Source organism: Parasteatoda tepidariorum, chromosome 7 (genome assembly GCF_982258835.1).
Source record: "Parasteatoda tepidariorum strain Cologne lab strain chromosome 7, Ptep-v5.0, whole genome shotgun sequence".
Lineage (NCBI taxonomy): Eukaryota > Metazoa > Arthropoda > Arachnida > Araneae > Theridiidae > Parasteatoda > Parasteatoda tepidariorum.
In genome coordinates, this window is record NC_141761.1 from 24,657,502 (window position 1) to 24,682,111 (window position 24,610).

Genomic DNA, 24,610 nt, shown 5'->3' on the forward strand with positions numbered 1-24,610 from the left:
TGAAATTTTAAAAAAAATCTATGTTATAAAAAGAAAAGTTACTTATTCCTTTAAGGGAACTGTAAAAAATTTAAATATTATTATTGAAACCAATGCTCAATCAATATTGGTAATATGGATGAATTGAAATATAAGAATTAGCTATGTATTAAAAAGCAAAATTAATGGAAAATATTAATAGAGGAAATGTAGAAAAACGTTACGCGCAGATGAAAATCAGTTAATTTTGGTAATTCTACTGATATTATAGTAATGAGTGGATTTTTTCTTCAAGAGAATTCTTCAAGGGATTTTCCGTATTTTCAGAAAAAAACATTTTTTTCCTGTTATTTTTAATTATTATTAGGTATTATTATTATTATAGTAGTTATTTTTGTGCTAACAAAGATAGTGTATTAATAGTTTCATTGTAATAAAATCACAAGAACCTATCTTTCGTCAGTACATATAAATATTTAAAACAGTAATTTATATAAAGGTCAGAAAGAAAAATAATCATGCTCTTATGTCCGTATCAAGCTCTTGTAAGTATATTTTTTAAAACTTCTTCATCAGTTTTTTGCCACTGATTAATGTATTTTGCACAAAACTTAGATGTTGAAGACTTAAGTAATAGTTACCATTTATATTAATATAAGTATGAAGTGTTACATTTATAATTAATCAATACAAAGCATAAAAATGGCATAAAAATGATTCATTCGATTAATTTTACTTTCTTGATTCGTATTTTTACTGAATTAGAACTGTAACTTTGAAGACCGTTACCATATGAATTATCGATAAACCGTTACCATATGAAAGAAAACAGCTACAATATTAAATGTTTATAAACCATATATTTTGGTTTTATTACCAGAATTACTGTTCGTTAATTAGAAATATCTTTATCCTACATTACGGTTATTTCAGAAGAATTTTTTTTCATGTGGATACAAGGAAAAAATTAATATGATTTGATTAAATATTTAGATTATTTCAGAAGCGAAAAAAATTGTTACTTAGAATACATTGCGGTCGAATAATTTATTAAATGATTTTATAATAATAATGCTGATGATTGGTTCTAATGTATACAGTACTATTAGTATTACAACAGTACTTAATTGCTTAATCTTTTGAAGTAAGAGGAAAAAAAATTCAGTTGGATCGTGACTTTTAAAAAAAATTACATTATTTCTTAAGAAATGCCTGTTAATAATCTAACATTATTCATTTATTTAATACGAATTCGGAAGCAAGTAGCTTTTGAAAATGCAAATATATAAATTCTAAAAATATTAAATCCTCTTTCTTAAAGCGAATGAAAATAATGGACTTTTCAAACATTTTAAGGACTTGTTAAAGGTGTATTTAAATTAACAATTATTGAAAGTAATTTCATTGTTTACAATGCCAAAGGATATAAATTTAAAGTATAATGTAACAATAGGCTATTTTTTAGCTACAAAAAATTTCCTTAAAAAAAATTCTTTTTCTAATCATATTCTTTGTTTGTAATGAATTAATTGCCGTATTTTTAAAATCGAATATTTTCTTCTGACAATTAATTTTACTGTTATTTTTTAAATTATCAAAATAAAAAAAGCAAAATGCCTTTTTATGTTATGTGAAAAAGATAATTAAAATTTTGTAATACTCCTTTTTTAACAAGATCTTTTTAATTATTTAGGTTTAATAAAAGTCGAAACATAAAACTAATCAAGACGGAACAATAGAAAATAATCAAAATTCGAGGTTACGGATTAAGTTTCCTTCTTTTCTTATACCTACAATAATATTTTTCTGTTATTATTTTTTCAAAAGATTAATTTGAAAGGTTTTGTTCCAAAAAAAAAAAGATTACATCATGGTTTTTAATTGAGTTCATTAGATTTAGTCATTTATTTTGAATGAACTATTTTAAACAAAAAACATTCTTAAATTTTAAATTTAAAAAAAACAACTTAATTTCCCTTTAAAGATACTGCAAGTAAAATGCACATAGAAATAATCATTGTAAGGTTATAACAAATCATTGGAATATTTTTTGTCAATCCATATAGACATTTATTTTTAAATGAATGACATTACACAGTCGGATACTTTTTTTTCAAAAATAATTTTATTTCAACAAATCTTTGATTACACTATTAACAACGAGATTTTATAAATGCAGTATAGAAATAAAGCAGTTTAAAAATTTCAGTATATTTATCTTAGAATATTTATCGAATACTGTATGCTACTATTAGTTGAGATTTTGAATGCATTAAAAATATCGTATACGCATGTACGTACTTCTTACATACTTTCAATTTCATAATCTCAAATATCTGCTTAGAGGACAAATTTCAAAGTCTTGTTCAAGTTCATATTTCAAACAGGCTAAAAAAATTCATAATATATTAAAAAATGCCGTCACTCTAGAAATTGAATGTAGAAATTAAACCGTTAGTAAAATGCAATTTGAAAGTGAAACCCAGTTCTATTGAAATTCTCTTTTAGTTGGAACTTTGGAAAGTTGATCTGCATACGTTGCAATTGCATACCTGATATCATCCGGGGAATTAATAGATAAAGATTTGAAAAATACACTAGCTCCCACAAAGATAGCATGCAAAGCAGATTGAGCATCTTTCACTTTAACTTTATCGCTAGCATCTTCTATTGCCTTAGCATTCAAACGAGCCAAGACTTGATAGTTACCCTCAGTTGCTAGTCCATCATTCTGCAAGATAAGTTCTAAAGCATTAGATGCCACCTTGAAAAGTTTCAAAGGTGTTAAATTGGGAAATGCCTGCGCAGCAGCATCAGCGAGTTGTTGAGGGAGATCTCCAACCTCATAAAGTCCATTATCAAGGGCAAGATAAACAGCTTCATTGTAAAAATTCTCTCTCACATCATCGGGTGCTAACGAAACGTCGAACAAGTTAGGATAAATGCCATCCTCTTCTGCAACTTGCAAGTTATAAGCGGCAAATTCAGATAATATAGGAGAGTTTAAATCGGTCTCTTCTAGCAGGCTACCGTCATTGTCGGTGCTTGGACCAGATATTGGGCTGTTATTCTGTTGATCAGCTGCTCTGTTTAGTTGATAAAAATCCAGCCTGCTTTGGAGTACATTTTGAGTGAAAGTCTGAGAGATTAAGCAGAGCAACAAAAATGCAAAAAAGGACGACATTATTCGTTCGTGAATAATACGTGAGTAGTGTGAAATCCCTCTTACACACTATATTCTTAAATAGTTTCAAGTGTTTATTCAGGTGCGAGTCTAACGTAAATTGAGTGAAAATTATTTTAACCAGACAAAATTAAAAATTGCCTAACCTTATAATTTGTAATCCGTTTGTTTAAATATAATAAATTTCGCGTGACTAAATTTTGCAGTGGAAACTAAATGCTCCAATTGAAAGTAATAGCGATAAACAAAGAATTTCGTTTGAAAAATTCTTTGAGTAATTTGTTTATGTACATATCATTATTTTCTGTTTTCCTTTGTCATTTCCGTATAATATGCAGTTAAAATCAGCTATAAAACTCTTATATCAAATCCATTCTCTTGTTGAATAAGTTTTCCCATCTAAAAGCAATGAGGTGAGTGTTTTGGTTTAATATGATGATGTGTGTTTCTTTCTGTTTTAACATTTTTAATAATGTTTAAAATATTCTAGAAATAGAGTATAGAAATCTAGTAATAAAGAGGAAAAAGCGATATCCAACCTATTTTCCGATGATTTTTTGGAAGGCAGAGCTATTCGTTCTTTGCCTTATTTTATTTACCACTGCCTAATTTGAAACGAAAATTACACAAATATACACAAAACTAAACTGTGGATTAGTCTTAGTAAAAGAAATCAAAAACAATTCTTTCAAATTATGCATACTGATATTGATGCAACCACTTTATATATCTCATTTATCATTAGTCATTTTATCAGATTCATAAATATCTCCGAAAACTCTCTGAAATGCTCCTTTCGTTTTTTTATTCACCCCGTACGAAGAACGGGTATTCAGAAAATCTGCTATATCCATTGTCTCAAAACAGTTCCTTTTTCAAAATAAGTGTTATTGCTCAGTCCCTTTCGTGCTTAGGCTTTGTAATGAGACGAAAGTGTGATTAAACTAACAGAACACCAAAAGTACAGTACTTTTTTTTCAAAGCGCTTTGATGATGACTTGGGAGAAATTAACTATAAATATTGTTTTAGAATATAATTTTAAATTTGGTAAATATGTAAAATTTGGTAATTTTATCATGATATGAGCATGGCATAAAAATGATTCATTTGGTCAAGTTAACTTTTGTGATTCATATTTTTACTGAATTGGACTATAACTTCGGAAACCAGAATTATTGATAAACCGTTACCATATGAAAGAAAACCGCTACGAAATTAGATGTTTATATACCGTATATTTTGGTTTTATTACCAGAATTACTGTTCGTTAATCAGAAATATCTTAACCCTACATTGCGGTTATTTCATAAAAGTTTTTTTCCATGTGGATTTAAGGAAAAAAATTAATTTGATTTGATTAAATATTTTTGATTATTTCGGAAGTTTAAATTATTTCAGAAGCGAAAAAAAAATTAGTTACTTAGAATACATTGCTCTCGAATGATTTATTAAATGATTTTATAATAATAATGCTGATGATTGGTTCTAATGTATACAGTACTATTAGTATTGCAACAGTAGGGGAGAGTGGGGTCAATTGTAACAGGGTACGATTGTAACAGAGCAAAAATTTCGAGTGTCGGGTTCTAGATTTGGTTCCTTGGTGGCGCACAAGGTGTATTTAATAAATCTACATGCACACCCCTGATGGCAACCATTTTTATGTACTTTTGAAAGAGTTACATCACAAAAGATATTTTCACGCCACGCAAGTACTTTTTTTGGTATTAGAATATTATATTGTAACAAAGTAATTTTGTTTAAACAAATAAAAATTAGTAACCGAATATGTAAGTGGACACTTTAATTAACATTTCAATAAAAAAAAGATTAGTTTTGCTAATTAGCTAGCATTGTTTTTAACAAATGAAGCTGAAATGGCGTCTTGGGGACAATTGTAACAATAAGTAAAGGGACGATTGTAACAGTTGAAAAGAAAAAATCTTATGTTTACAAACCATTACTTAACTCTTTAAGAACCACCAATAGTTTCCTATATCATTTATATTATGTTGCATGTGCATTATTTTATTTGTCACCTTTCACAGCATAAATTAAAATTTTTATCCCCTTAAAGTTAAAAGTTTAACCCTTTAGGTCTCTGATCATTATTATTTTTACTCCTAAAATATCACTACTATTTTGATCAATAAAAAAATATATCACAACTATAATAATATGTATAATTAACTATATTTTAGTTGAATTTATGAACTGTTACAATTGACCCCGTAAGTGGGGACAATTGTAACAACTGCACGACTGTCAAAAATTGTTAATAACTAATATAATAATATTTAAAATCAGGTATTTATTTTTTTTCTAGTAGAGGATAGTCTACTTTACTCGTCTGTCAATTAATACTAATAATATATTGGATTTTTTGTTAGTTAAAAATAGTTAAGTAAAAAATGTTACAATTGACCCCAACTTAATTGTTTAATCTTTTGAAGTAAGAGAAAAAAAAGTTCAGTTAGATCATGACTTTTGAAAAAAATTAAATTATTTATAATATGTAAATAAAATTTTTTCATTAATAATCTGATATTAATCATTTATTTATTACAAATTCGGAAACAAGTAGCTTTTGAAAATGCAAATATATGAAATATAAAAATATTACATCCTCTTACCTAAAGCGAATAAAAATAAAGGACATACTTTAGACAGTTTTCTAATTTAAATTCAAATTGCGGGTGCTTTTTCAAACATTTTAGGGACTTGATAAAAGCTTATTTAAATCAACAATTATTGGAAGGAATTTCATTGTTTACAATGCCAAAGGATATAAATTCAAAGTATAATGTAACAATAGGCTATTTTTTAGCTACAAAAAATTTCTTTACAGAAAAAGATTCTTTTTTTAATCATATTCTTTGACTGTGGTGAATTAATTGCTTTTCCGTATTTTTAAAATCGAATATTTTCTTCTTACAATTAATTTTACTGTTATTTTTTAAATTAAATAAAATTTAAAAAAAAGCAAAATGCCTTTTTATGTTATGTGAAAAAGATAATTAAAATTTTGTAATACTCCTTTTTTAACAAGATCTTTTTAATTATTTAGGTTTAATAAAAGTCGAAACATAAAACTAATCAAGACGGAACAATAGAAAATAATCAAAATTCGAGGTTACGGATTAAGTTTCCTTCTTTTCTTATACCTACAATAATATTTTTCAGTTATTATTTTTTCAAAAGACTCATTTGAAAGGTTTTGTTCCAAAAAAAAAAAAGAAACAGCATTACATCATGGTTTTTAATTGAGTTCATTAGATTTTGCCATTCATTTTGAATAAAATATTCTCTTATAATAAACAAAGGTCTGTTTAGCTAAATTCAAGATAGTTTTTAAACATTTTCTCATTCAATAAATGTATGCCGTAATAAATTTCATTCACATGCTTAATTTTTCTGCATTACACTGTCGTCTAGAAGTGTTAATATTTTAAAATTTTGACAAATTTTAATATTGCAGTTTTGAAGGAATTATCGAGATGTTATTTTTCAATAATTTAAGTTTAACTTTCCATCCATATTATTAAAATTTTACTATTTTAAAAAGTATTAAATAAATAATGATTTTTTATAGAATTAAGTAATTTAATATTTTTTCCCTAGAAAGGAATTAACAATATTTTATATATTTCACAATTGGCTGCAAATTTTGTATTTTGCCAAGTTGAATTTTACTTTAATCGTGTAAAAAGAATAATTATTTACTGTAACAAAAAATAATTCACATTTACTGAAATGCCTTTTTGTGGGCCAATATCTTTGGGTGGACGAAATTTGTAAATACGCTCAAATTTTTTTAATTTGCTTAAAAAGTTTACGTGATATGTCGAAACACGCGAAAAGTAACATGACCTAACTATGGGAACCATATTTCCCAGATTGCTGATTTGAGAGTCAGAAATTCGAATTCGTGGGGAAAAAAATTTATATTTATTCAGAGAAAATAGTCTTTTGTGTCTAATTTTGGGGCTTAAAATAACGTCTGCACTAATTAATTAGCGTATTCGATATTTCTCTCTCGAACATTTAAGATTGAGTCCTAGATAGTAAAGATCGGATCATTAAGACAAAAGTTATTCAGGGTGGCCGGTTTTCTTTTTTTTTTTTGGGGGGGGGACAGTGTGCATTACCAAAATTGATTAAATTTCATTGGAGCCAATAATAGCATAAGTAATAATTCTGGAGATTCCCCTAAAAAAATAAGTGACTATCATCCATTGATTTTCTTTTCTAGATAATCGAGATTTTTTTCGTTAAACTATTACTTAATAACAATTTAATCAAGCATCGTGGGTGATTTTAAATCTTAATCCTATACAAATTAGTTCTATTTCTCCATTAAGTTTACTTTAAATAAACTTAAAAACTGACAAAATACAAAGCAATGGGTTAGTGGTCAACATACTTTTGATGACTTATTATCTTGTATAATCTTATCAATGTTTGTAATATACGCAACTTTTGGTAAATGTGTTAAAAAAGGCACATTAATCACATTAACCGATAAAAACTTGTTGATATTTCTGAGAGTGTTATTTTTTTAGCTTTAAAGCTATTGCTAGAAACTCCAAACACTGCTGTTTTAGCTAGTCTATCTTAAGCAAGAAATTTGTGACCACATTATCGCAAAAAAGAAATTAAAATACAGTAAAACCTGTCTAAAACGATACTGTAGGGACCTAAATAAAATATTGTTATAGGCAGGTTATCGTTATAGACAGGTTTGAGATTTAAAAGAATACGTTTAAAACTAATGATAAATTAAACTTCTTTTTTAGGCTCCAAATGAAAATTTTACTTAGAATTATGAAACAGCACACAAGAAAAATTTACTTACAATTTTATGAATCAAAACAGAAATTATTTAGAAAAATAATCGGTTAGTTTTGTTTGCTTATTTTTGGAAGCAATTGCCATTTCCATGCACATAGATTTCAGTCCATCTAATGAATTCAAATGAACATCAGTTACATTTGGTAATGTTGCAACAAAATCTTGCAAAGTGTTAATTAGCAATATGGCATTCTCGGGTGAAATTTGAGTCCTGTTTTGAGAGCAGTCAGCTGCTTCTTCCTCATCACTTTGATCACCAGGGATAACTTCTGCTAAAATCTCTTCATCACTTGCACCACTGAAAACCAACACATCATTATCTAAATTTAAAAATTCATCTACGTTAAATCGAAATGATGTATTATATGATCTTTGGAAATCACTGACAATCGAATTTAAGCCTGCCACACATTTTTCTTCTTTATCAGTGATTTCAGTAAGCTCAGTTTCTGCGTTTCCGTTGCTTTTATCCTCAAAGAAAGAAGCTTTCTTCCAACAATTTTGGATGGTGGATTGTGTCAATGAATTCCACCCTCCGGAAATCCAATCACATGCATTTTTTACATCAACTGCATAAGGATTTGGGAGTTTATTTTTCAGATTATAAACAACGTTCTGAACTAATCTTTTTCGATAGTATCCTTTGAAACATTTTATTATTCCCAAATCTAATGGCTGTAGAATCGACGTGCAATTTGGGGGGAAATAAAATAATTTAATATTTTTCAAACTTGGAGGATTGTCGTGAGGAGTGCAGTTGTCAACTGAGAGAGCTATTTTTTTCTTCTTTCTTTTCATCTCCTTATCTACATCAAGCAGCCAGTTGTTAAAAACTTTTCACATTCTTAAAACATCTAGGTTTAGCGTATTCGCCTATAACGAACGGCTTCAGTTTATCGGTTCCACATTTAGGCTCGATGGGGAGTCGTTTTCCAACGGTAGAAAAATCGGAATAGAACTATCAATTATCAAAAGAGGAAAAATTATCGTTGTAGACATGTTAAACTGAAAAGTGGTTATCGCTATAAATAGGTTAAAAATACATTGAGTAAATAGGAATTTCACCGGGATCTCAAGGAAATATCGCTATAGACAGGTTTATCGTTATAGACAGTATCGTTATACACAGGTTTCACTGTAGTATGTATCAGATTACTTAGGAAAATGAATGAATATAATCTCATGAAATAAAAAAACAATATTTGCAGAATGTGACAGCTTATAGAGTCGAAATACTTTTGGAATACACTTTGTCACTCGAAAAGAAATGTTTTATTTCCGATTTACAAACTCCGAAATTAAACAAAAATAAATTGTCATCTGTGTCTGACTATGAAAAAGTGCAGGAATGTTTTTCCAACGATTTTCAACCTACAAACGAAATGAAGCTTTTCTTAAAAAAAAATTTTTATAACCGTTGTTGAACAGCCGATCCAATTTTTGGGTTTACAACTACTACTGTTCAATTCCGTAACCTTGTAATTTTGAACTCAATCCAGACTACAAGTGAACTCCTCGATCAAGTATAGGGAGAAATTTGCCTTCGTGGAGAACTCTATGATAGAACTAACCTGCATTTGCGTTACATGGAGAGGAAAACCACGAGAACCTCCCGTGGTTAGCCTGACGGCTAGAGGACTTTAATCCGTGATCCGTGTACCACTGAGGATATTTCACGTCAGCGCTGTGGTCGGTGCAAGCCGGATACGGAATTCGTATCGACCAGCCATCGCCAGGATCGAACCCCGGCTCACGAAATGAAGCATATAATTAAATGGGTCTATAATCAGTGCTGGTTTCTGAGTAATGCTCCATGGAACACGTCTCTGACTAGAAAAATAATTTTCGCTGAAAAGAACATCAAACAGAAATTAACATTTAAGAATTACTGAGGAAAGGTGTCTTGCTACTATGAGTACCGGCGATTTGATATCAGATTTTTAAACAGATGTCCGCTAACATTTTCGTAAGCCAATGATTTGTTAGACTTAAAAGTCTATCATTTGTCTGCAGTTCTAGTCCAAATTGGAGGTTTGCAGTTCGACCATCAATTAAGTACTTATTTTCCTTTTTCCATAGCTTTAATGCTTGCTTTCATTCAATTCTAAATAGAAGCATCCACAACGAAGTGCTTATGCGAATTCTTTTCCGTTTTGAGGATTTTATTTCAGCTTAAATACCTTCATTCATATTTCATGAATATTATGAGTCGTGCTTTAACTTGAATGGCAATACGTTTCCCTTTAATAGTTCAATAAGTTTTCAGCAAATTTGGCTCAGCTCACCGATATTATGGTTTCATGTTTAAACTATTTGTTCTGAAAAAGTAACATGTATTATTTAAAAGTTGGAAAGTCATAGCAAAACATGTGAAGTAATAATTGAGTTTTTTTTTGATTTATTATGGTGATTCTAATGATATGAAAACTATATTTACTATGAGAAATAATAAACCCAAGCATGATAAAAATTTTAAAATAACATTTTGTTTCAATAAAGCTAATCAAGTATTTTTTAATTAACATATTAAATATATATAATTAAAATTACATTTTATTTGATATTGAAAAGTAGCCACAATAAGAATTGATTAAAATATTATGAAAACATACTCTAAACATATGATTAAAATTAAGAATACAAATAACGTAATCATGCTATTAACTAACTGAAAAACTAATTCACTCGCAGTAATTTAGTTTTAACAGGGCTATTAGTGCAAACTTTTCTATTTATAAATTTGAACTGGCTGTTATTTAACTCAACTTGACTGAAATCAGTAAAAGTGATGATCAGAACATTGTAATGTCATTAAATCTCAGACCACAACTAAAGTTATTTCTTCTGTCCTAATCTGAAACAAAGGGTCGTGTTCTAAATTGTGAATTTAGGATTAATTAAATCTTTGATAGATAAAAGTTGCTACATTACCCTGCAGAAGATTTTTAAGTCATTACACGATGCTATTTTTTTAGCTCATTAACCATGATTCCACGATTGTGGAAACGCAGATAATAAACTAAAAAAGCAGCAATTGTTAAAATAACAAATGAGTTTCAAATCGATTGTCCCTAAAATTATCTTATGTATTGTAAGAATTACACGGATAAACAAATTTGTTTCAATTTCAATTTGTTTTAAACAATACAAAGAAGTTTTAAATATAATGCCCCATAAAATTAGGTTATACAGCATGTAATGTAAAGATTATACGAAAAAACTATTTTTTTTTATTCATTTCCACAAGTACTTGATAATATTTAATTCGGGAGTAGGAATTTAAAATCTGAAATTTGTTTTGCTCAGTTTTTTTAAATCACTTCTTTTGTCTATTTTTTGTGGAAACGTAAGAGTTTAAGAACTTTCTGTGTACCAGAGGATCGAATGAAAATTGCGACACTAGGGGAGTTCGAACACATCATCAGGATTAGAATCGCATAGGAACCCACCCATGCTCGGAAATATAGTATTACGCAACTAGGGACGCTTCTTCATTATAACCTGTTCAGAAGCATACGAAAAAAAACCAGTTCATGATAGGGAAATGCCCGTAGCGGTGCATGACTACATTTCCGGGGTATGATTTCCTATACAATTTTAATTCGAATAATGTGCCCTAACTCCTCCAGAAGTTTGTTGCAACATTTGCGGGATCCCCTGTTATATATAACGTGTAGCCATGCATTTTGTTAGAAAATTGACTGAAAATATCATTAAAAATTGTTGTTTGGAGAGAGAAACCGATTTCAGATTTGATTTTACATAAAAATATATTTTTACACCAGCAACTGATAAGTAGTTTTAATGATAATATCTTAGGACCATTTGCTAATAAAAATACTACTATTTTTTAAAGATTTATGCAAGATTATCGTAATATAATAATGATGATATAAAAATTCATTTTCAAAGCAGATACAATATACATTATAAACTGCTGTTTGTAGAAAATGCAACACCATGAAAGAATCATCAGAATCAAATGAAATTTAATGCAGAAACGACTTGTACTGATACAAATAAATGATGAAATTTTCAAAACAAAAGAAACAAATTAAGCGTCCGAAATCAGTATTTGGTGCAGCCACCACGCGCTGCAATAAGTGCTGCTATACGACGTGGCATGGAGTCAAACAGATGTTGAATATCTGCTTGAGGAAGAGAATTCCATATCGCTTGTATGCGCAACCAAAGTTCGTCTTTGGAAACTGCAGGACGCGGATCACGAGTGAGACGCCGACCAACCATATCCCACACGTGCTCAATAGGCGACATATCCGGCGAATAAGCAGGCCAAGGAAGAAGTTGCATGCGTTGTGCTGAACAGAAGTCTCTAACAGTCCGCGCAACATGTGGGCGTGCATTATCCTGCTGAAAGATAGCTCCAGGGATGCCTTGAAGGAAAGGAACGACTTCGGGCTGTAGCACTTCACGGACGTATCTGTTGCTATTGAGATTACCCTCAATTCGTATCAAATTGGATCGTCCATGATACGAAATCGCACCCCAGACCATAACTCCGGGTGTTCGACCACTATGTCGTTCAATAATACACTCAGGAAGGCAGCGTTGACCGGCATAACGTCTAACACGAACACGGCCATCATGGGTCCACAAATTGAAGCGTGATTCATCTGAAAAGACAACTTGGTGCCAATCAGCTCGCCAGTCTCTGTGCTCAAGAGCCCACTGCCGACGCAGCCGTCGATGATCCGCCGTGAGGGGAATCCTGTATAATGGCACCCTTGCACGCAATCCACGGCGCAGCAGACGACGACGAATTGACGAAGCCGACAATTGTACACCTGTAGCAGTAGACCAATGTGCTGCCAGCTGCCTGGAGGAGGCTGTGCGATCATTCACCGCCATGCGGAGCAGGTGTCGATCATCGCGCTCTGACGTCACCTTCTGTCGTCCAGTGCCTGTTTTTCGAGTTGTTCGGTGCTCGTCGGTCCACTGCTTCCAAACTCGCATCACTGTGGAACTGTTCCGCTGCATACGAGCTGCTATTGCGCGATAGGAAAATCCTCCTTCTCGAAGGCCGATTATCCTCCCTCGTTCAAACTCCGTAAGTTGCTTGAATTTCTTATTCTTCCGTCGTGGAGGCATACTCAGGTCTCACTAAACGTTTGCCACTAACAAATAATCATAGACTATTTTCAACGTCCCGCTACAGCACTTTATTTATACGCTTTCAGCATCAATTCAGAGGGCGCTGCGCGCGCCACGCACGCGCGATGGCTCTGAAACTTTATTAATTTGCATAATATCCTATAATTGACATTTGCTGCGAATTTCATTTGATTCTGATGATTCCTTCATGGTGTTGCATTTTCTACAAACAGCAGTTTACAATATGAACAATACAAGATACAATACAAGATACAAAATGAACAAATGTCTTTTAAAAATCATTAAGTTATATTTAAGTCCATAACTCTAAATTAAAATGAAGTTCAGTGAATAGAAAAAAGATGAAAATAATTTTTAAAATAACTAAACTTTGTTTTACATGCAACAGTCCAAATGATGGTATTTGTTAAAATTGAATCACATTTCAGAGCATTTCTTATTTGATAAAATAAATGAAAAAATGGCAAATATTGATCAATATAATTGCTACATTAAAATTTTGTATAAAAAGTGGTCACTTTTTATAAGACTAGATAAACAGTTTCTTATAGAATTAAAAAAAGAAAAGACTATTCTATAATATTAACATGGATAACATTGCACGCAAATGAAGATATTTTTCAATTATGTTCAACAAATAAAATACGAAAAAAATAATAATCTTTTAAATATGTTTCTAAATCAAAAGTTTCTAAAAAAATCAACACAGCAATCTTAAAAAATTCAACACATCGTCTTAACAATTTGATAGCTACTATAGTTGATAGCTATACTTTGATAGCTACATAGCTAGATAGCTACTATAGTAGCTACTTTGATATACTAAGAGAAAGTACTCCCTTCATATTACACTTTCATTTTTTAAAACATTGGATAACTGGTCTGCCAATGTTGATAGTATATACTTGATTTCATTTGGAGAATATAAATTTAAAGATTTAAACAATTTTCCAGTTGCTACGATGATTGCATGTAGAGCCGATTGAGCATTATTCACATTTAAAAAATCAGCAGTATCTTTCAAATATTTTGCATATGACCGAGCTAGGACTTGATAGTTTTTATCTGTAGCAATTCCTCCTGCTTGTAAAGACATCTCCAATGTATTGGACAATGCTGTGAAATAATCAAGGGGTGCCAAATTAGGGAACGCACGGGCCGCAGCATCGGCGATTCGTTGAGGAAGGGGTCCAACTTCATACAGACCATTCTCGAGAGCAAGGTAAACAGCTTCGTTGTAAAAAATTTCTCTTACGTCATCAGGAGAGAAAGAAACGTCATATAAACGAGGATAAATATTGGCATAGTTTTGAACTTGCAAGTTGAATTTGGCGAATTCGGACAAAATTGGAGAATCGAAATGGGTCACTTCCAAGTGGCTATCGGGTCTGTTGATATTTAAGCCGCCAATGTTGGAAGCATATTGGCGTTGTTTTTGAAAGGAATTATTTATAACAGTCTGTTTAAACTGCCTACTAGAATTGTTGTCATTTTTACCATTGTTAGAATCACCAGACTCTACGGAATATTTGAAGGCGCGTAAAAAGGGAGAATTTATATCAACATGTTTGAGCTGTCTGAATGCACTTATGGCTTCTGGGGTCACACTGCTTGATGCGAGAGCAATTGTAGGCTGGAGGTAGTTTAGTCGCGGAATAGTTTGTGAAAATGTAGTCGACACGTCACTCAATAAGAAAAAGAAGCACACTATTACCATTGTTAAAGGATGAGTAGTTGCAGACTAATAGATGGGAGCCATTATTCGCTTCCATTAAATAGCATAGGTGTATTTATTCAGGAGCGATTCAGTGAGGCAAACTAACTATATATAACCAGTCACAACTGTAGTTGCTCAATTGTACATTTTTAAGCAACTTTGTTTGTTCACCTATCTGCGTAATTAATAAAAGTTGTAAGCATTTGAAAAGCACTGAAAGTTTGGAGGATAAAACTCATTTTAATGTTCCATTTTTTAACATTAAGAATAATAGCCAGGTTTAGTAATTTATGAAAATAATAATAATAAAAGTTTGTCTCAAAACTTTTTTTTAATAAACTGTTAAATTTGAATGACCGCCATATTAATATCATTAATTGGAATTATATCTCAAAAAATATAAAGTCTCCATTTTTTATTTACTAACTAGAGAATATTAACTTTATATTATAATTTTTTTAATTTAGGAGACAATACATTTTAAAACAGAATCGTTAATTGTTAAAAGATATTTTATCCACAGATGTGAAAAAAAGTATTTAATAAAGTTTTTATTAACTCTTTCCGTTTAATATTATGTTGACATTCTCTACAAATTCGTCATTTGGATTCAAATTTACCTACCTTGATTGAAAATGTTTAAAAAAATACACATAATTAAATAAACATATAAATATACGACTCAGTTTTAATACGTGCATTATAATATGCATAGATACGGCAATTTAATTAAATTTTAAATATTTAGTTTGTAACGGAAATTAAAATCAATGTAGTAAGAAAAATATACAAATAACAGGAAATAATGTCCTATTAACCAATTTGTAAAATATTTAAAAAATATTTTTGTCAAGACAACATATTTCTTAAGTTTAGAGGCTTTTTTATTCCTTTGCGAATAAATTTATTACATTATGTAAAAATGATTTATCATTGCACTCAAATATTAATGTCTAATTTATAATGCCTGTACATAAACACGAGTATCTTGGAAATAAATTAATTTCATAGAATTCTAACGCTTTAGCTCTATTTTTCTCCTGTTTTAAACTAAATTATTAAACTGAAAACAGTTATTCTTACATTTTCAAAACCTATTCTGTAATTTTCCATCTAAATTCATATTTTAACAATTGAAATTTATTTGAAACTTTTCATATTGCAAATTAAAACCTAGCAATGCTACGGAATTATTACGCAAAGGAATAGAGTAAATAAATATTTCTTAACTTATCTGCCTCAACTCTTTCAAAAACTTAAAAATGAATTATTTGTGAATCAGTTTGGTAAACTCAGTTATTTCTCTTTTCATTATTTTCTACTTTCATTTAATTCATAAATCTCAAAGCATTTATAACACAACCAATAGAATTTGAAGTGAAAGAGTGAATTTGTTTAGTTATTTATCTATTTTGTGCATGTTTCATTAGAAAACTAAATTAAGTTTCTAAACAAAGGTTCTGTTCCATAATTGTCACATTAAACAAACGTATTTAAAATTTATTCTTTATTGTGAGAAAAGATGTTATTATTTCAAAATTAGTTTAAAGAACTTTTCCAATAAGTATTTTTTTTTTATTCTTTTAAATTGTTTGCCCTTCATAATATATTTAATTGAATTTATACAAATGTGAAAAAATTAGAAGCTACATTTCATTAATATAAAATTGATTTGTTAAAACTAATAATGCATGTGTTTAAATCCTTCAAAAATTTCTCTTTTCTCTAATTTCCCCCACATTTATTCTTAATTTAACACTGAAGATCCACTTAACTATTCATCAATGTACAACGATTTCCTAAAAAATATAAATTACTCAAATACGAAACAATTAGCTGAAGAAGTAAGTAACAAAGAAATATATTTTATGACATATTGTATCCAAGACAAAGGCAGAGTGGTGGCGCTACACAAAGAAGTGTGGGGGTTTTGCCACAAGCATATTCAATTACTTTTACAATTGCAATGAATATTAATAAGTTCAAAATTATGGTTTAGTTGACAAAGTTCAATGACGCCCTCTAGTGTGGCTTCCGATAATTTTCTTCCACTGAAGTAAAGTAGGCCATTTCATCTTTTTTTAATGCGCACTGTACACTTTTAGATCAAAAGAGTAATAGGGTAATTCATTGTGTTTATGCACATAAATAGAAGTGTAGCGAAAATCTTAAGTATATTTTGCGTAATGTATACTTGAATCGCGTAATGTTTATTTTAGAGTTTAGTTTAAATGTACTTTAGTGAATTACTTGAAATAAAATAATAAAGGAAATGCAAATAATTAGGAAATAAAAGAAAATATCGTTTACAGTTTTCTGTCCGTGATCACATAAATATTTCTTTTAGAACACCAACCAGTGCTTCATACTGCAAAAAATTTTCGCGTATGGTGACAACTACTTTACACCAAAATGGTGTTCCACTTAGTGTTCTACGACGCCAAGAATGTCTTATTGCACTACTTGATGTAAAGTAGCCGCCATCATTTTTTGCACTCAATAGCACTAGAATTTATAATGATATTTAAATAATTATACATATAAGACATATAAATGTGTTATTATGATACAATATAAAGTAAGCATCATTAATTTAGAATTCTGCATGCTCTAATTTTGAAAATAAAATTTGCTTGTAAACTAAACACAAGTGGCACGGAAATCACGTGAAGATGAATTCGAACAAGGTTTAACAGGACAAAAGTTGATAGAATCAGCAGTTAAAATTATTTAATATAGTTCACAGAGGTTTAAAAAAATAAAATATAGTTATCCTTATTACACAAAAAAAAGTATACATACATATTGTAACTTCAAACAGCAAATCTTTCAATCAAGTCGCAACACTTTACTACTAAGTCTTCCGGAGTAATTCTGAATTACAAACGCTAATTTCTGGCGATAAAAAAGCACGCCAACGTATCAGTGTTTTCAAAAGGAAAATCGGTGTTCTCTTTTTGTGTGAATCAGTGAGAATTAGGTGCAAGTTAATTCCATTATAAGTGTTTAAATTTAAGTTACACCCCTTAAATCGTACATAAACGCTCCATTTGGTATCAATCCAGAACAAAGTGGTTCTTCACGATTTTTTGGATTGTTCAACATCATATTTGGAGAGATATAATACCATAATTATTACAGTGCAGGAAGAATCTTTGCAGAAAAAAATAATTTAATGAAATATTTTGGGAATCATTTAACATATACAGAAACAAAGTGATTTTCTTAATCTACATTAAAAATAAAATTGATATTGCCCTTTTCAAGTTTAAAATTTTCAGGATATGCGGAAGAAGAAAGAATTCCCTTGCAAAAAATAAAGTGTTTCTGAAGTTGTTTTGAGGTTGACAGATGTAAAAAATACACCTGAGGTAGAAAATGAGGATATGGTTTTCACCCAGAATAACTTCATTAATAAAACTCAATTTCAACTTTATTTACAACTCACAAATTCAACCTCACGTATAACTTAAAAATAATTTTAGTTTACCTAGAGTTAAATTATTCACACCTCAACTATACGTATTTGCTTGAAGTGTAGAAAAAATAATCCATACACCTCAAAAATAACCACCCTAAGCTGGGTTGCTCTGAAGTTGATTGCCATTAACCTCAAAACAACCTCAAGTGTGAATAAAATAATTTCATACTCCTTGATTATACACCTTGGGATGCGATTTTTCCAGTTTTTTTTTTTTTTTTTTTAAAAAATCAACTTTGAATTAAACTCAAATCAACAATTGACACCTCTAAACAACCACAAATAAATCCCCAAAACACCTTAAATTTCTTTAAGAGAAGTGATTGTTCGAAGATATACTAAGGCAAGGTACCGGGTGATTTTCCCTGTTAGGAACAACAACGAATAATTTTTATGAAATCATTATTATAAGCTAAAATGTACACTTTACTATTATTGAAAGTACCTAAATTTATTGTAATAAAATGTTCGTGATTTTTAAAATAAACTGCAAAACTGTCCCGATACATGCAAAATACAATTTTATAAACACCAAATTGCAAACGATGAGTCGGCACCTAAATAAACCAATAAACTTTCTATCGCTTTTCCACTTTTTTAAAATATAAACAGATACCCAGAGTGCAATATTCCAAGTATTCAGTCCTTGTTGCAGATTGTGGCGAGTGGATGCATTGAATAAAGCAACCATATTTAATAACAAACAAATTTAATATTGAAAACAATAAATAATATGATGGTACGAAATAGGGCTTTCCAATAAGCCATCCAGTTCAATCCATTGCCTGCCACGTAAGTGATGACAGAATTATTGTGAGTGATTACAACGCCCTCTTTTGATCAGGCAGAAATGCATAACAGTCCTCCCGTAAGAATGCAGTTGTTAAGGGCAAAATAATAAAATTAAAAAAAAAACAGTCTTCCCGTAAAGGCCTGGTTTCTTAGGACAGGACGCCGTCAGCTGGAAATCAGCGCTAACCTCTGATTGGTCCATTTGTTAGTTTGATAGTATACGTCATCGAACGCTCATCTTGAACTACAATTGCCGTCCAGCTCAACTGCAGTTGGATTACAACGTGACGTTAACCATAGAAGCAATGGCGGACAACATCCAACAGCACATTGAAATCGGCCAAGATTTTGATTTTGACATTAAACATAGCTTCTTCATTAAACATAGCACTCTTCATTTAGCTCAACTATAATGTGTTTTTTCTTGGACAAAGTCATTATTTGTTCTCTAAAACACTGGTCGACAATAACAAAATCAATATAAATTCAAAATAAATATTTGTTTACGTTATTAACGCATGCGCAATGAGAGATAATGTCTGCGTTGGACCAACTGCTCACGCTGAGCTAACAAAAAAGTATTTTTTTGGCGTCAGCTCTACGTCAACTTTCCGCTGACGCCCAGATAAGGCGCTAGTTCTAAGAAACCAGGCCTTGAGCTAACAAACCAGTATTTTGTTGGCGTCAGCGGGACGTTGACGTCACGCTGACGCCCAGATAAGGCGCTTGTCCTAAGAAACCAGGCCTTAAGAGTGCAGATGTTAAATGCGAAATAATAATTAAAAAAAAAACAGTCTTCCCGTAAGAATTCAGTTGTTAAATGCAAAATAATAATTAAAAAAAAAGAATAACAATCTTGCAGTAAGAATGCAGTTGTTAAATACAAACTAATAAAATAAAAAAAATAATAACTGTCTTGCCGTAAGAGTGCAGTTGTTAAATGCAAAATAATAAAATTAAAAATTAAAAATAATAACAGTCTTCCCGTAAGAATGCAGTTGTTAAATGCAAAGTAATAAAATCTTTAAAAAAAATACTCGGAGCCGAATATTGAAGTGCAACCCTCCGTGGGACATTTTTCGTCCGTGGGTCTGAACGGCTATAAAAAAAATTGAAATAAAACGCTTAAAATCGAAATCTCATTTGTGTGATCATGAGCTGCTTGTGTCGGAAATGATCGTGACTTATGCCTTTGGCCGCGAAGGAAGTAACGGAGGATTACGTATATGTGATCGAGACACTAAACAGGATAACTCTATTTTACAATCAACATTTCAATACAAAACTAGAGGTATTTAACTAGAGGTATAGCGAAAATGTCAAACATTGTCAATTTATACAGTTTTATTAAATGCTGTCAGTTTTTTTTCAACGACGTGTAAGCGATGAAATATCAGGAAACAAACGTGTGATTAAAAAAAAAAGAAAAAGGAATCAGCTCAAATTGAAAATGTTTACGTAGCAATCTTATTCTCGTGAAAAATAAATCATTGAGTGTTGTATAATTATTAAAATGAAATAAAAAAGAAAGCGATTTTTTTTTAATCCTTCTTTCTTTCATAACCTAAAGACAACTATTATTCAACCTTTCAAAGTGTTCATTAGTTCTACTTAAGATCATAAACACTTCCTTTTGCTTACACTTTCAAGCAAATGAGTTTTAGATAAGCGTTTTTGATGCCAGAACAAATAAACCTCTTCATTTTTTTAATAATACGCTTAAAAAAAGTTTTTTGAATCAAAAGCGAAAGATTTTATTTTTTGAAAGAATTCTTTTTTGAGACAAAAAATTAGTAAGAAAAAGATTTTTTTTTTGCAGATAGGGGGAGAGGTAAGTAATGAGAGTTCAAATAAATTTTCCAAAAGGAAGAGCAAGCTGAGAATGTTTTACAGAACATTTTTTTAGTAAAGATAAAAAAATTTTTTAACTTCTTGGCTTCATTTTGAATGACTTATAAGGTAATTTGTATTTTTTATGAGTTTCATTTTGTCTACAGTAGTTCGAGAACATGGTACTTGTTCGAAATTTAATTTTACTTAAAGAAGTGCATATAAAATAAAAATAAAGCTAATTATAGCCTAAAATGTGAATTTTTAAAAACATTTTCAATTATAAAATTTAAATATTTAAAATAAACAAAGCAATTTTTATGGCAGATATTAATTGGACATTTATACAAAACTTTCTAATTGTTAATAAAAAGATTTTGCAAAAATATCTCAACAAATATTTATATTTTACTTTGAGATAAAATTGTAAAATAATAAGAATTTATCTTTAAATTAAATTCAATCATCACTGCCCTTAAAGTTTAAGTAAAATTGTTCTTAGTTATATTTTCATCAAATTTGCCAAAAATTGTTTTGTACTCTTTTTAGTCAACTTTTATTTTCAGTTGACAGATTGTTAGAAGTAAACAAATTTTATTAACTCCTTAAAGACGCAGAAACGAAAATGGTTTTACTTCCTTTTAAGTTGGAATTATTCTACTGACTGCTCCAAAGGCAAATGAAGGACAACAATTTCAAAAAATCAAAAATCACGTTGGAAGCATACGAATTGAATTGTTTAAAAAAAAATTCTACGTATTTGCTTCAAACTGTCATTCCATAAAATTTGTCAGAAATTATTTTGGACTTTTTTTTGGTCAACTGTTATTTATATTTAATAGACTGTCAAAAATAAAAAAAATTATTAACTCCATAAAAATGCAGAAAGGAAAAATGGTTTTAATTTCTTTTTAAGTTTGAATTCTTCCATTGACTGTTCTAAACGCAAATGAAGGAGAACAATTTCAAAGAAATCGGAATTCAAATTTGAAGTATGAGAAATGAATGCCCCCTTCTTTGTGTATTTGCTTCAAATGGAGACATTTTTCAAATGCTAACAATAATTTTTACTTTATTCAAATATTTTTCCGCATACAGAAGTAAGGGTGCAAAAGCTTTTTAATTTTGTAAAAAAAATGTTGTTTCTTCAATACTTTCCACTGTGTACGTAATGTAGAATTATTTAACTGTTCAACATACTTTGAACTTTCAAAAATGTGTTAAAACAAGTATCCTTTAAATATGTCCCAGTTTCTATAAGGTTATTATTTTAATATACCCGAATCATTAAACCTTTTTAAAATTTGGTTTTACTTATAGGGTTTATCTGGATCGGAAATCTGCAGTGCAATTGAATAATCAACGCAAGCGACAAAAAAAGTTAAAATTGAGATTTAAATTTATGTTGCATCTTTGTATGGTAAGCTACATTACAAAAGAAACTCAAAAATTAATATTGTTTTATCAGTTTTTTGAAATTCTGTTTTAGCGTTCATAGCATTAGAAGGAAAATAGTTGCCAAGTCTTTTTTCTCGGAATCAATCGTGAAGAACTTGCGTTGTTTTTCAATTGCACGGTAGAAATATGGTTCAATTTTTTAAAAAAACTTTTTTAAGGTTTCAGCAATCACAAATTTGCATGGTCAGCTGAATGAATAAGGGAACTGACGTAATGGTTCAATATTGAACTGTTTTTTTTGAAAGTGTATTTTAATCTTAAAAATACCATATAACTTCTAAACTTTAAAAAAAAGTACGTTTCAGGCGTCATTTGAATGGCTTTACAGACAATAAATAAGTATATTTTTTAAAAAAAATCATTAGGATTTTCTATATCTCAAACAGTTTGCCCAGTGGATAAATTTTCTTTTCCTCCTCCAATAAAAAAACATCCTTTACATGTATATATATATATATATATATATATATATATATATATATATATATATATATATATATATATATATATATATATATATATATATATATATATATATATATATATATATATATATATCATCCACTCTTAAAAGAGTAAAATTAGTTGGAAATCATAAGTCCAATTTGATTATCAATCTAACGTGCTGTATGAATGTAAAGACTGATTTTAAATTTTTAATTTGGTTATGCTAACTTTAATTTCTTGAGCAGCGCATTTAAACTAAATTATATTTAAAATTTTATTTTGTTCAAAATGTATTGTTCACTGTTTTTGATCAAAGTGTTCTTGTAACTTAAAGAATTTAGAAGCAATTAAAGTTTGTTGAGTTTCGAACCCTTACAAGTAATATTCATTAGCTCTCATAATTAGTTGTAGCAAATGAGTGCACAATTTGATTTTAACAGAACTCCTCCTTTTTTGAAGCGTCTATTACACCAATCAGTCCTCTCAATTAAATTCAATTTGCTATTGGAAATTAATTTTCGATCAGCAACAGAATGGATTCGGTTGAAGTGACTTTTAGTTTTGATAATCACGAGTATAATGGCCACGATTGCTGTGGGATCACATTTTTCTTCTTACGAGGGAGTGGAAATATTTTAAGCATCGTTATAAATTATATTTAATTATAATAATTCTATATAATTCTTCTAATTCCACATCAAATAATTCTATATCAAATGGAATAATCAATTATTCTATTCTATTCTTCTATATTCTATTTGAATTTTCATGCTTAATTGTATTCAGTTATACTGTATTCTGTTTGAATCAATACATTTAATTTTATTTGAATTTCAATACATTGAAATAGAACTGGTCTGTATACCATAAACTACACTGATGTTTTATTTAAGGCTTAGTGTGTCTTAGTATACATTTTCCCGGTATACCCTACACTGATATTTTTCTAAGGTTAAGGTGGTGTTTAGTTTGGATTGATTAACTGACATTAACGCTATCGTACCGAACCCCAGAAATTATTTCAATAACATTAACACTACTGAACAGAAATGATTCTTAAATTAATTCGAGAGGCGCTGTTGTCAAAAGTCGGCAGAATAGCATTGTAAATAATTTACCGAAGATGGGTGATGCAGCATTGTCTTAATATCCACAAAAGCGTCATTTGGATTATTATAATATATTACTTATATATACGTTGTACTTCACACTTTAATTATAAATTCACTTCGATAACCATGATTCCATACGAATATGTAAAATGGAAATTAAATCCACTCTAACTTTAACTACGTGAGCTTATACTTAAAAATAGACTTGACTTTGAACTGTAGGATTTTAAATCTCAGTAAACTGAATTTAGCTTATTTAAAAAGGTGGTTCAGCTAGTTGCCGTAGACGATTAATTATAAATATTTGCAGTTTTATGCTTTGAATAATTTAACCAGAAAAGCATTTTGTAAAAAAGTATTTTGGGAGCAATGTACTTTATTTTTTCGCGTTAATTTTCTTTTCATGATGAACGGCATCCGATAGTTTGTTAACTTCTGCAATGAATTGTTAAAATTATTATTTTTATATTAAATTATTATGTTAATGTTATTATGTGTTATTATTATGTGTTATTATTATGTTATTATTATGTGTTATTATTATGTTATTATTATGTTAATTCAATCATATTAATTATGCAAACAACAAAGAAGTGTTGTCGAAATATTTTTTGTTTGTGTTTTG

General features: G+C 29.6%; 1 protein-coding gene across 1 annotated transcript; it reads right to left on the bottom strand.

The window, feature by feature from the left end:
- Positions 1-11,788: 11,788 nt before the first annotated feature.
- On the bottom strand, positions 11,789-14,950 carry LOC147806959 (uncharacterized). The gene is made up of 2 exons (XM_087167502.1): positions 13,369-14,950; positions 11,789-11,949 (listed from the first exon to the last, which is right to left on the bottom strand). The coding sequence occupies exon 1, from the start codon at positions 14,863-14,865 to the stop codon at positions 13,990-13,992; it is 876 nt and encodes a 291-aa protein (XP_087023628.1). The 5' UTR covers positions 14,866-14,950; the 3' UTR covers positions 11,789-11,949; positions 13,369-13,989.
- Between the last annotated feature and the right edge of the window lie 9,660 nt (positions 14,951-24,610).

Excerpts from the sequence above, each read along its gene's own strand:
- LOC147806959 (XM_087167502.1), bottom strand. The coding sequence starts at position 14,865 with ATGGTAATAGTGTGCTTCTTTTTCTTATTGAGTGACGTGTCGACTACA.